At 32.8% G+C, this 13,736-nt stretch overlaps 1 protein-coding gene across 3 annotated transcripts; it reads right to left on the reverse strand.

The window, feature by feature from the left end:
- Window positions 1-4,463: 4,463 nt before the first annotated feature.
- LOC147930214 (uncharacterized) lies at window positions 4,464-8,059 on the reverse strand. Of its 3 annotated transcripts, XM_087477945.1 has the most exons (7): window positions 7,852-8,059; window positions 7,711-7,768; window positions 7,420-7,628; window positions 7,264-7,311; window positions 7,007-7,168; window positions 6,856-6,904; window positions 4,464-4,728 (listed from the first exon to the last, which is right to left on the reverse strand). In XM_087477945.1, the coding sequence occupies exons 4-7, from the start codon at window positions 7,271-7,273 to the stop codon at window positions 4,668-4,670; spliced, it is 282 nt and encodes a 93-aa protein (XP_087334071.1). In that variant the 5' UTR covers window positions 7,274-7,311; window positions 7,420-7,628; window positions 7,711-7,768; window positions 7,852-8,059; the 3' UTR covers window positions 4,464-4,667. The 3 variants fall into 3 exon arrangements, with proteins under 3 accessions (XP_087334071.1, XP_087334070.1, XP_087334069.1); XM_087477944.1 differs by lacking the exon at window positions 4,464-4,728 and having other exon boundaries at window positions 6,589-6,904; window positions 7,420-7,625; XM_087477943.1 differs by lacking the exon at window positions 4,464-4,728 and having other exon boundaries at window positions 6,589-6,904.
- Window positions 8,060-13,736: the final 5,677 nt, after the last annotated feature.

The raw sequence follows: 13,736 nt of genomic DNA on the forward strand, positions 1-13,736 counted from the left end.
GAGTGAAGCTTGTAAATTACTCTTCATTACTTTTTTATTTTTATTTTTGTCGCAATGGTATCTTGATTAGTTTCAGCTAAGGAATATGCTTAAGTTTGAAGATCTTTGACTCATTTTTTTTTCTCCTTGATCGTCGTATAGGATAACCTAGTTTAGTAACACTTATTAGTCGCCATTTTTATTTATAATTTATTTATCTTTGAGGGGATTTCGGATGGATCCGGACACATTTATGTCATAATCGTTTGATAAAGTTATTAGTAATTGTGTTTCCTTGTGTAACTAATAATTCGTGTGTCATTCTGTTGGTTGGTAGTTATAATACAAATCAACTATGTTTTTTTTTTTAATTTAAGTACTCCCTCTGTCTCATATAAATTGATGTTTCAATAGTTTCACACATATTAAGAAAAAGTTAAGCTTTTTATTTTTAAACTAATTTATAATTATTTTATAGTAGAAAGAGAAAACATAATCCACTAAATATTATGCCACTTGAAATAATTTATGCCACTAAATAGTATAAAGTAAAAATATAATTTTAGTTTTTTTTATTTAAAAATCAATCTTTTAGAGACAAAAAATATTCTTTAAAACATCAATTTATGTGAGAGCAGACAGAATAATATTTATTTCATACAGCTTTTTTGGTACCAAGACTTAGAGACTTGGATATAATATGTTTTGTATTTTTTGTTTTCTTAGTAATTCTAATTCTTATAGACACGAATCGAAATAAGGTTCGGGACACAATCCCAAATAAAGAAAAAGGTACCGTTTAGATTGATTGTAAGGAAAAGAAAAATCATAGTACATATGGATAAAAGTAACCCGACCCCGAGAGATTGAGTAAATTTCTCAATTAAGAAAAGTTAATAAGTGAAAAAAAAAAAAAAAAAAACTTAAAAAACAACAAAAGATTCGTTAGTGGTCCCATGAGGTTGAAGTTCGAAAAGCGAAAACAATATCTAAGAAGTGATGTCTCTCTTTTATTTCTCCTTTCTAACTTTATTAGATTTCTTCTTCTCCTTTACCTCTCTTCGGTTGGTCTATAGCTTTCAAATGCTATAGGCTTAGGCGAAAGACACACACAAATATACATACACACAAATAATACACATTATCTATATAGTGGGTACGTATTTATTATATAGCTAGGGCTAGCTCTAGTGTTTTGATGAGATGCTTTAGGCCTATCGATGCATGGACCTTATGCTATCCACGTTGTCCCATCTATCTCTCCTTAGATGATTTATATGAATTCAGCTTTTTATGGCTGCAATCCCTACGAGACAAACTTAAGCTAATTATTGATACGTAACTGTCATATAATCTACTTGTGATAATAATAAGAGTTTATTTCGTGGAACTAATTAATCTACATATACGATAAAGTATCTTTAAGAAACTATCAAGGACGTTAAACATTTTTGTTAATTAGTTTTGCCTGACATACCTTCATATATATAACACAAACAGTTGATTGAATACAAACTCTATATATAAACATAATACCAGAATACACAATATTATAGTGTATATATATATGCTCTATTATCTTTTTAAGTTTGGCGCTAAAAAACCTTAATTGTTAACTTTACAAAATGCTTTAAATGTACTTCCTCATAGAATGAAGAAATCAACCAATGATAGATTTAGATACCTTGATGTTTTATCAAAAAATAATAACACAATTAATGAGACTTTGATGTTTTCAGTTGTTTATGGATGATTGATTGATGCTCGATGCAGTTGATACATCCTATCATAAGATCAGAATGTAAGATTTGTGAACCATAGCAAATGAGATTATTCAACACATGTGATGAAATGGTCAGTTTGTTTAAGTCATCTATCAGTATTCTCTTTTTTTTTACGTGCATTCTAAATATATCTTGTGGTACTTTGTCAAAGTCATGAGTTTTTAATCCAAAACAAAATGAGCAATGAATAACTAATTAATTTGTACACCAGAAAATATATGTTAAATTAATTAATGTAGTATACTCTTTACTAATATCTCAAGTTCCATCTTATTTTCCATCCGCTTATATATATGCATGCATCTAGTAATATTACTACACAGATCGCATATAATTTGACCTCAATTGTTATTTGACGTTCAAATCCCGCATATGTAAGAGGGTATATGAATACATTATACATGTTGCAATTACAGTAGTTGGCTAAAATGCAAAGATATATATATATATATATATATATATAATACTATATCATTTCATGTGATTATGATGGAAAACCTGAAGAATTAAATTGACCACATATATTTTTATTATCCTAATTTTTTATTGTTATCGTAAAGGAAACTATGAATAAGTCCAATAGCATTGCGGCGGCAGAACAAAAGAAATATTAATTAATCATAAACTCAAAGTTCTCGATCACACGCTTCTTCAACCTCCCCCAATCAAACTTGCCCCTCTTTCATCAACACTATTTTCTCTCCCTATCTCTTCTCCCTGCTAGTATTATACACTGTATAAAATTTAAAAGAAACTACTAGACTTTTGAAATAAGAAACTAGAAAGATGTAGTTCTTATAAATATCTCTCTTATTTATTTACTTATTTTATTTTCCTATATACAAAGACATATGAATGTCACTTACACTGATTAATTACAAACACATACTTATTTTGTGAATTATACTGGCGCACGTTATCCATGTGTCGGCCTTATAAGCATCCCAACTTACACGTCTACTTAAATTACACTAATGATTGGTGTGTATATATATATATATATATATATATATATTATTGTATATGGGGAATATTGATACAGTGGAAACTCTATAGAAAACCCTTAATGTTAGTAAGCAAAATAGGTTTCAGCTTTATCTGTGTCATAACTTGGCCCCCGTTTGTTTTTTTTTTTCTTGGTGCAAAAGGCCCCCGTTTGTAAAATGAAATTATACATGCATCAGCCTTTTTTTACATAGTTAGTAATACCATTTCATAACATATAACGTACTAGTATTTTAATTCGTTATAAAATGTATCGTCAAGAAGAGTATAAGACAGAACATTTATCTTTTCTAGTTATCTATATTAATGTTTATCTGGTGGTTAAATCATGAATATGTATATATTTGGGAAAAAAAAAATAACAATGAAAAAGTTAAGTTTTTTTAAAAAAAAATAAATGAAAAAGTTAAGTTAACGAGAGAAAAAAAAACAATGAGAAAGTAGCTTTTTATTGAGAGGGAAAAAAAAAAGATACCATTTGGTGATCCATAAAATTACGATGTCTCGCTTTATTCTGACAATGAAAGAAAGTATATTAAAGCATCATGCATAAATTATTCTATACGATTATTTCTCCAAAGTTTTTTTTGTGAGCCTTTCGTCAATTGGTGAGTCTACTCTTTCGTATATGTGGTTTTAGTAAAGTTATAAAGTCACACGCAGTAAATCTATTTTTTAAAAAAATTGTTAATAAACATAACATTTTCCTTTTTATTTTAATTATTTATAAACTTAATCATAATCTCTTTTACAAGAACATAAATTGCAAACTAGTAGCAAAAATGTATAGAGTTCAATGCATTATGAGATTGATGTATATATGTGTATATATATATATATTGCGCTGCCAATCACAATCGAGAATACAAGATGCTTATTACTTGTAGATAACAATTTCCCATGTTTCTAAGTTATATCATTCCGAATCTTTTGATGTCAATTATACAAATTTCATCTGTATTCTTTTTTCCTTTTTTCACGTATTTTATTTATGTTTTACTAATAATATCGAGAAATTGACATAAAGTCTAGATTAAGAATTGTCTCGTGACTTGTACACACATCCTGATATTAAGTGTGTCGTTTTCATTTCCCTGTTTTGAATTATCATTGTTAAATCGTGTTTTTAAGATAGAGCTTACGTGGTTTCATATACGATGAACATCTGGTTACTAGAGAGTATTTGTGATCTAATTACCTGATATTTTTTTTGTTAGGAATCACATTATAAAAAAACAACAAAACCTAAAATGATATAGACTAATCTTTAAAGTATCAATTGATTTTGAGTTGAAAATTTATAAACTAATAACTTTATAGTAATGATAATATAAAATAAGATGGATTAAAGAATTAAAGGACTCTTACAGAATATGTCGTTTTTGGCTCATCATTTTTTGGATTTGTCATTTTATTTCGAATATTTTAGAATTGTTACTTTTTGCCACTTTAAAATGTTGAATTTTTTATCCATAATATACATACTAAATAATAAACACTAAAAACTAAAAAAAAAAATAGAACAAAAAAAAACTCAAACATAGAAATGTAACTTTGTGTTTAAAATCTTAATAAATAGCAAATCCATATATAAAATTTTAACCAGCAAAAAGCTATCTATAAATACATTAAACCAGATATTTCCTCAAAGAGAAACATAAACGTGGCAACACGTGGTGCCACATCAAGAACTGTTGTTGGGTTTGACAAACACAAAACAAATGGGCCTTAATGGGCCAGACGAAATTGGCATTAAGGAAAGGAGAATAAGATTCTGGAAATGATTTGGCCCAATGCATACATGTATAAGTGTGTTTCATCGATCAATAAAGTGGAGGTAGGTGAGAGACAAGACATCAAGGAGAGTTCTAGAGAAAGAGAAGAAAAGAGGGTTCTTCTTCAAGAAGCTTTCTCCTTATTTGTTGTGTTCTTGTTCTTGTATCCTCTTGTGTACCAAAATCTGTAAACCAAAGAACATCACAAGTTAGTGGTGTGTGTAACCTCTTCATATAGTGGAAGTTGTGGGAGACAATTCCCACCCGAGACGTACGGGTTAGAGGCCGGGAACTCGGTGATCAAATTCTCTTGTGTCATCATGTGTCATGTTCAAGTTTTAGATATGTGAATCTTTAATCGGGTGTGAGGCGATGAGGGACCAAAAGCAACAATTATCCTCACAAGTGGTATCAGAGCACAGGCTCTCTGATTCATAAGATCTAAAGGAGGAGGAAGAAGATGACAGTTAAAGGTTGAAGTCATCTTGTGTGGAGGATAACAGATTCTCAGGTGAAGGTTGAGTCTGTAGCAGAGATCTCAGGTTAGGAGATCAGAAAGATCCTCTAATGACACGACACAAGAGAGTTGCATCAAGGGAGAGTTATGGTTATGGTTCAGGTCCAAGTATGCCAGCATAAAAAAAAAAAAAAAAAAAAGTTGGAGACTAGTGCAGAAGACACAAGATCTTGAAGGCGTTCTTGATCTGTGAAGACTAAATCAACGGTGAGTTGGTTTAAGGTGGAGTTTCTCTGCAGTAAGTTCGATTCAAGTTTAAGAAAGCATGGGTTAAGGTGACTAACTCAAGGCTGTGGAAAGAGGAATCGAATAATCATCCAAAAGGCTCAAGTCGGCGCTGCCATCACAAGGTATTTGTGATGTTCTTTACTGAAGTTTCAGGATACTCAAGGCTGCTTAAGTTGAAGGAATCTTAGCTTGGAAGAACACAAGGAGATAGACTGAGTTTAACAATGGAGAAGTCAAGATTTTTTGCTGTGAATCAGATTGTATCTTGCTTGTCTGGTTGTTGAAAGTCAGTAAGTTTGGTGTTCAAGAAGGATGTTGAAGATTCAAGGAAAAAAATCAGAGCAGATGAGTATGAGGCTAGAAACTGCTTGAGGCAAAGCAGGTCGATAACTCTGAAAGAATTCAGTAAGGTTTGAGAGGTGTTGGGTGAAGAGTTTTAGTCTCAGGTTTAATGGAGGTCAATGCATGGCTGCATTGACAGAAGGAAAGGTTATACTTGTTTTCCTTTGGCATCACAAGAAGAGAATTGAGGGCTGGTTGTGAAGCAGGCATTGATGTGTTAGTGGATTCCCAAATACTAAGGAAAAGTATTGTGTAGAATGGTGTTTTACAGCGGTAAAAGGGTTGTCACAAGTGTGGTGTGACAGGAAGTTGCTGTAAAAGGGAAGTCTTTGGTGTTATGGTTTAGCAAATTGATAAGAGATTGATATTGAGTTTCCTAGTGGAGAAACCTGCTAGTAAAAGAGGATATTTAAGCACAAGAGCTGAATGAAGGTTGTATCAAAAGTCTTCCAAATGGGATCAGTTTGGAGGCGGGTTCCATCAGTGATGATGATGGCGGTACAAGATGGATTCAGGCTATGGTTGTTGAAACAAAGGCAGTAAGCTCAATCTCAGTTTTGCTAAATGTGGTGGTTACAGCAAGGAAGTGTGGCAAAGGCTGTAAGCTGGTGATGAGTGTAAGACAAGTTCAAAGGAGGCAGCAATGGTTTTGAATTTGTGAGTGTGCACTGATGCAGAATAGTTTGAGCAAAGGATGAGCAAAGAAATTTGTGTCGAAAGTCTTCCTAGCTAGGTGGAGTTAGGCGGCGTGTTCTGTTGATAACAACAGCGGTACAAAGTGATGCTCAAATCAAAGGTGCTCAAACAGATGAAGAGTAAGTCAAAGACTGTTTCAAGGAAATGAAGCATGAGTGACTTAAGAGTTATTTCTGCAGTTGATTCAACAGGAAGTTTACTTGTCAGCAAGATTCTGTTTAAACAAGATGTTTGGATCAAGGTTTGTGTCGAAAGTCTATCTAGCAAGATGGTAGCTTGATGGCGGGTTCTGTTAGGCTTAACAGCGGTACAAAGAAACGTCCAAGGCATAAGAGTTTAAACAGAAAGGTGTTGGAATCATGGATTGTCTTAAGGGCTGAGGCAAGTATGATTCAAGTTTCTGGCAAGTGGTTTACTAAGGGGTTGAATCTAAGATCAGGGCACATGTGACATAAAGGAAATCAAAACAAGGTTCCACAGCAAGTCACGGTTCCAAGAAATCCAAGGGAATGGAGAAAAGAAAAGGTACCTGTGAGTAATCAGAAGTCGCAAGGTGTAGACTCTGATTGTAGGTGGAGCTGTTTTGAAGAAAGAAAAAACCAAGTTAAGGTTTCATGGTGTCTTACAGAATTAAAAAAATCCAGAGACAAAAGAAAATGATTCAAGGTACAATTGTTTACCTGGAGTCATTGGAACAGCAAAAAGGACGAAACAGATCGTCGGAGTTGCTGCAAAGGAAGGAAAATGCAGAAGTGTGAGGAAGGGAAACAAGCCTGCTATGATCTCCTCAATGTCGTCTGAAGGAAGATACAGCTCCAGGTAACCCCAATCGACATTATACGCTGACAGGAAGAAGAACAGAGAAACAAGTCAGCTTTGGGAAATTAAAATTAAAACTATGTCGATAAAAGGAGATTAGGAGGGTTAAGGGAGTTACCTGTAGGCATCTGGTATTACTGTGAAGAGACTTAGATTCCAGGTGGAGCTGTTGGTTAAGATTCAAGGAACAACATTTTAGTTCTTCATTGTTAGTTCTTGAATTTGAAAGTATGAGCCAAGAAAAGGTGACCGATAATAAGAGGAGTTTGGTTACTTGTGGAGACTGGAGAATCAGTTGTCGAGAGTTGGAGACTGATTCCAAGTGGAGTTTCTGAGATGAAAATTCAGAAAATCCAAGTAAGGATTTTGGTGGCTCAAAGGGGGAAAACTCCAGCAGCTAGAGAGGAAGATGATTCATGGTTAGGAGATTACTTGAAGTCATCAAGGAGAAAGAAGAACATGGGATGTTCAACACTAGAGCTGCTGTGAGAGTAGACATGAAACTGAAGTTAGAGTTTCATGAGTCTTTTGGAAATCGGAAGAGACAGGGCTGTGAAGGAGTTACCTGGAAAAGGTTGTGGAGCCATGATGGAGAGTAATTGGTTCCAGGTGGAGCTCATCACCTAAAATGGATTCAAAATGGCAATTCTCAGAAGATCCTAATCACTAAGTGTCAGGAAGAGACAAGAGAGAGATTAGAGGGTACCTGAGCTGGACGGTGACGGCGATGGCGTGATTCGCGGGTGAAAACGGAACAGCTCGGGAGAAGAGGCATGGATAAGAGACAAAGTTGATGTCTCGGGTTCTACAAATTAAATCACCAAAGAGGAAAGAGAAGAGCTCCACCGGTAGTGATCGCAGCTGAAGGAGATTGCCAGCGAGAATGGTGGTGATACATGGTTCATCGAACCAAAGTTGAGATAATGTCTCTTGATTCACCGGAATTGGGAGCCGCCGTGAAACAGGTGGAGACTGAAGCTTGGCTTCGCCGGAAAACATGCAGGGATGACCGGAATTAGCCTCCAATTCCGCTATACCATGGGGAAGTAAGAAGCTACATCTTCTCCATGTCGAGAACGAGAGGGCTCGGTGAAAGAAAAAAAAAAAACTGGTTGCCACCGGAGAAGAGAGATGCTCACCGGATAAGGAGGCGGAGTTTGTCGGAGGAGGTTCGCTGAAGTTTGGCTTCACGAACAGAAGAAGAGGAGAGGTTGGTTTCAGATTTCTTGTTGTCGATGAGTGTTTTGTTTTGTCAAAAGGTGGAGATTGTTGTTGGGTTTGACAAACACAAAACAAATGGGCCTTAATGGGCCAGACGAAATTGGCATTAAGGAAAGGAGAATAAGATTCTGGAAATGATTTGGCCCAATGCATACATGTATAAGTGTGTTTCATCGATCAATAAAGTGGAGGTAGGTGAGAGACAAGACATCAAGGAGAGTTCTAGAGAAAGAGAAGAAAAGAGGGTTCTTCTTCAAGAAGCTTTCTCCTTATTTGTTGTGTTCTTGTTCTTGTATCCTCTTGTGTACCAAAATCTGTAAACCAAAGAACATCACAAGTTAGTGGTGTGTGTAACCTCTTCATATAGTGGAAGTTGTGGGAGACAATTCCCACCCGAGACGTACGGGTTAGAGGCCGGGAACTCGGTGATCAAATTCTCTTGTGTCATCATGTGTCATGTTCAAGTTTTAGATATGTGAATCTTTAATCGGGTGTGAGGCGATGAGGGACCAAAAGCAACAATTATCCTCACAAGAACCATCCCGAGCATTTGATAATTTTTTTGTCTTCATCAACATTTTTCTGCCTGTTGGCCCTTTTTATAATGGCATTCTAATTATCTATCATTTCACTAACCTGCATGATATTTATATGATGATATACATTATACATACCTCTACCGTTATATCTAGGTACATACATTTCGCTTTTTATTTTATCAACACGTTACCTTAATTTCATTATTCGTTTGCGACTCTCAGATCATTTTTTATATAATTTCTTATAAAAATTCAAATGTATTTCCCCAAAGATTCTTGATTCCCGGGTTGATCACGGTCAAGAAGCTCGATCAGACGTGTCCGCTCTTGTCAGCTTGTTAAACATAGGTTTATCCCTTTATGGCTTGCATATATTCCTATTAAGTTCGCATGACCGCCTTTAACTAAAAGTGAGTTTGGGTCCATGCCATCATTAAGGTTCATTTCAGTAGCATGTCATGGCGTTACGACCTAGTAATCGTTAAGCGAATAATGATCAATCTGCCATCATGGTTTATAATTGTAAAATAATAATAGTTAGATCTTTAATCAACATAATGCAAACGTTACACAAAGGCCGGCTTACCTCTTTAATCCTTATTATCGGCTTTGTGTTCGCTATTTTATGCTTTAGTCACATTTGTTGGTTCATTCCAGCATTTATCCTAGATGGAAAACGAGGATTATACGTTTTTTTACAAAAACAAATAAAAAATCATATTTATAGATATATATATATATATATATACTGTATATAATTAAAATTTATGTTTAATTTGTATTTAATGTTGTAAAATTCTCATTCATACATCTGTCGCGTTCTTTTCCTACAATGATTAGAGATTATGTTCCAATCAAGAATTTATTTTCATATATATGACAAAAATAAGACAGGACAAAATATTTTGTCCACTTATTTGATTATAACTTTAACATTTATGTAAGGAAATTATAGAGAACATATTATTCAAAAAAAAAAAAAATAGCATAGAGTACCAGTATGTATATATATCATGTGTCAAATGTTAGTTCTTTATCACAATCAAAACTATTTCTTTTGAATCATATAATTAACTAACTTAGTGAGAGTTTTAAAATATGCTTTTGAGATACAATGAATGTTCTTATATCTATTGGAGTCATTAATTATTAGATTCCATGAATTAATACTCCCTCCGGTTTTTTTTACTTGTCGTTCTAGAGCTTTGCATACAAATTAAGAAACTAGATCAATGTTCTATTATACCCTTTCTTTAATACATTTTTTAATTTTTTTATTGGTCAAATCATTTAAGTAGTTGGAATAAAATTGGTACTTTTGTCAAACATATGCATTGGAAACCTAAAATGACAAGTATTGGAAAACAAAAATTTTAGTCTAGAATGACAAGTAAAAAAAACCAGAGGAGTACCACTTTGGTTGTTTTTTCTTTTTTGTGTGTTGAACTTAATACCCATTAGATAGTTACAAAATATTTTCCTTAATATGTGCTTCTTTAAGAAAGATGTTGATGTAAGTAGAAAAAAATCGACACATAAAGCATACAGAAAAACAATCACCAATGGTCATAAAGTCAAAGTAGAATCCAACGAGTATCGCATCTAATAGCATTCTTTCACTTGAATACAAATAAATATTGGTGTATATGGTATCTTCTCTATTCCAGTATTTGGCTTTTTTACATTAAGAAATAAACAAAAAATCATCGGCGAATTTATTCTGTATGAATTCATATTTTGGCCCTCAATGCGACGGCCTTAATATAGTCTTACTAGCTCTCACCCCACATTATTCCGTTGATATTGCGGTCAAAAGCAGAAAGATCGATGTTTGATAATACGATTTATGTTACTTTTGTATATTAGTATTGGCTTGGTGAACTCAACTGTATAGTTTGTGTCGTATCTCATAAATGCGGAGATCTCACACCGCATAAAAATGTGTATTCGTAACAGAATATTATCATATCAGTGATCATATGAATGGATATCTGACTCATGTTAGCATACACTATGCCTCTAAATTTTTTTGTAGAGACATTATAGAATTAAGAGAGTGGAGTATTTGACTAAATTATTTGTAAATGATTTAATGAAAATTGAAGGCATAACAGTAAATATAATGATGAATTATTAATAGATTTATTTAGAGGCTACAAAGAGAATATACATAAAAAGTCTAGCACGAGTCAATTTCAACAAATGGTAGAAAACGAATCATAATGATATTAGGATTTGGTCTGCAATCTGCAGGAATAGTAAAGGCATGCCATGTGCACTTATTTAGAGCACATATATACTATTTGATCCTGACCTTGGTGTTTTAAAAATGGGAATATGTTATAATATTGTTTTCGTATTCCTTGACACTTTGACAGCATGTACTTTGCTAAGCGAGCATTTAAAATTTGCCATGATGTTCTTACCAAGCGTTCATGACATAACCATGTTTTCTTGTTCATTCATTCTCTTCTTCTTTTGTTTGGCAAGCCTTGTTCATTTTGTTTTTAAAATATCTGTATATATACATCTTAATAGTTGGCAAAATGATTTGTCTACTAGTTAGATGTAACCCTTTTGGATATCAAAATCTAAATAATGAATTTAATAATTTAATAATTACAAATTATATAACGTAATCAATTAACTGTATCTCTCAACAGATTTATTCAGAATCATACAAAGATATCAAAAATATTAAATAATACATAAACTTTGTTATATCTAAATCATAATCTTGTATTTTAATGCTTAAAGACTAAAAGACAAAATTTAACATTATATTTCTGTAAGTTGTGATTAATTTATGGAGGTAATCCAAAATTTCATACAACAATTAATACTAAAATACAACAAAAACATAGAGTTTTGACAATATATAATATCTATATATATGAAGAAGAAGGCTGCTAAGGAATACGAAAGACGAATAATTAGATCACGACAAAGAATGTTAAATCCGTCACTCTTTCTCCAATCAAACACACATAATCTTCCTTACTTGGCAATAAACTCTTCCCCTCGAGTTTACCCCCCTTATTCCCATCATTTTTCATCAATAATACATTTCTCGAGACTCTCATATACCTATGCGCGTGTATATGTGTGCACATCATTCATGCCGTGGGATTGGTTTCTCCGATCCATATATATACGTGTTCATATCGTGTATATTTTTCTTCTACTATCATATGTATGCTATTGTGTTGTTACCCATGGGGCCAATATATATGAATGATTTGATTTTAATTTATAGGTGAAGTCTTATAATTAAAGCATCTATATATTTAATGTTAATTATTTTTTAATAGGGTGATGTATGCTCAACAAAACTAGAACAATTGATATGACTATTTTTAATTTATATGAAAATTTATTATTATTGAAAAAACCCTCGAAGGGATTTTCAGAACTAAAATTAAGTTAGATTAGGTATCATGTTCATGTTTAACCTGAGAGTCTACTAGCTTCAACGTATTGCAAGTTTTATGCTCAAGAACTTGAAATATTTTTTTTTTTCAATCGACTCTAGCTAGTAGTTATGATCCTTGTTGTTTAGCTAACCGCTCTTATATTATAGGTATAATATAATTCTAACATGATGTATACCTGCACTCTATAAGACACGCCCATTGTACAAGAAAACATGATATGATGATCCGATGTTGAACTGAAAAAAAAACTCTTTTTTTTTTGCTTGCCCTATTGTTAGGTAGCTTTCCTATGTCCAAAGAAAAAAATGTAGCTTTTTCCATCCGAGAACAAAACAAATACAAAGGCATACTTTTAAAAAGGAGTAATGAGGACCTAAGTTTTAACTTATCGTCTAGATTAGTATAGTTGTCGATATGTTAACCGAATTTTGTAGTAAGCATAAAATGTTGTACTGTTTTCTATTGACCTAACATCAGTTAAAGAGAATCCCAGCATAATCGGTAAGCCCCTAAGCTCGGTTAAATTGTTTATATATAGTACATCGTTTTGGTAATTTTTTATTTACTACATGACAATAAATATTTAATATGATTCTCTAATTAAAACAAATAGTTTTTCCTGAAACAGATGATTTTTTACCATGTAGATTATGAAATGTTTGACCCGGGATTCCATTAATAACAAAATAACAATTTAGTTAAATACCGGTTGAGCCATCATAATTCATAAAGGCACTAATGAAACTTTTGTATGAAACGTTGACTTAATTTCCTAAATTCTAAGCAATCGGAAATGTCTCGAGCAAATGGAAGGACGTGTGTAACCTAAGATATATACGGCTCACCAATTTCCCCGCCGCATTTGGCTCGCTCTAATTAAGGGTTTGCATGGAAAAAACTAAAAATTGATATGATACACTAAAAATCTACAACTCATAGTCTCTTACCTTGACGTATAGAAAACAAAAACATAAAATCAAAATTTTCAAATGATTTGATCCTATGATATATACATATATATATATATATATATATATGCTATTCATCCTGTGCATGAGCAAATTTTGATCGATAGTGCAAACTGTAAAGGACCTTTTCCATTTCATTGGTAGCTTTCCTCCTTTATGTTTAGAGTTAACGTTGAACCATCTAAAAATGTTGAAACTTGATCGCATAGAAAACAATTTGTTTTCCAAAACTCTATTACCCTATATATATGATCCACCATGAACATAATTATAGTATTAGATACCGTTTCTAAAACAAAAACAAAAGAGAAGGTCTCTTTGTATCCTATAAACAAAACTAACCGATTTTTTATGATATGAACCAAACTAAAGATCTCATAATAATTTTAATATAATTTATGTGAACCTCTCATTTTTATATCCTGAAAA

Source organism: Camelina sativa, chromosome 12, assembly GCF_030686135.1.
Source record: "Camelina sativa cultivar CO46 ecotype springtype chromosome 12, ASM3068613v1".
Classification (NCBI taxonomy): Eukaryota; Viridiplantae; Streptophyta; class Magnoliopsida; order Brassicales; family Brassicaceae; genus Camelina; species Camelina sativa.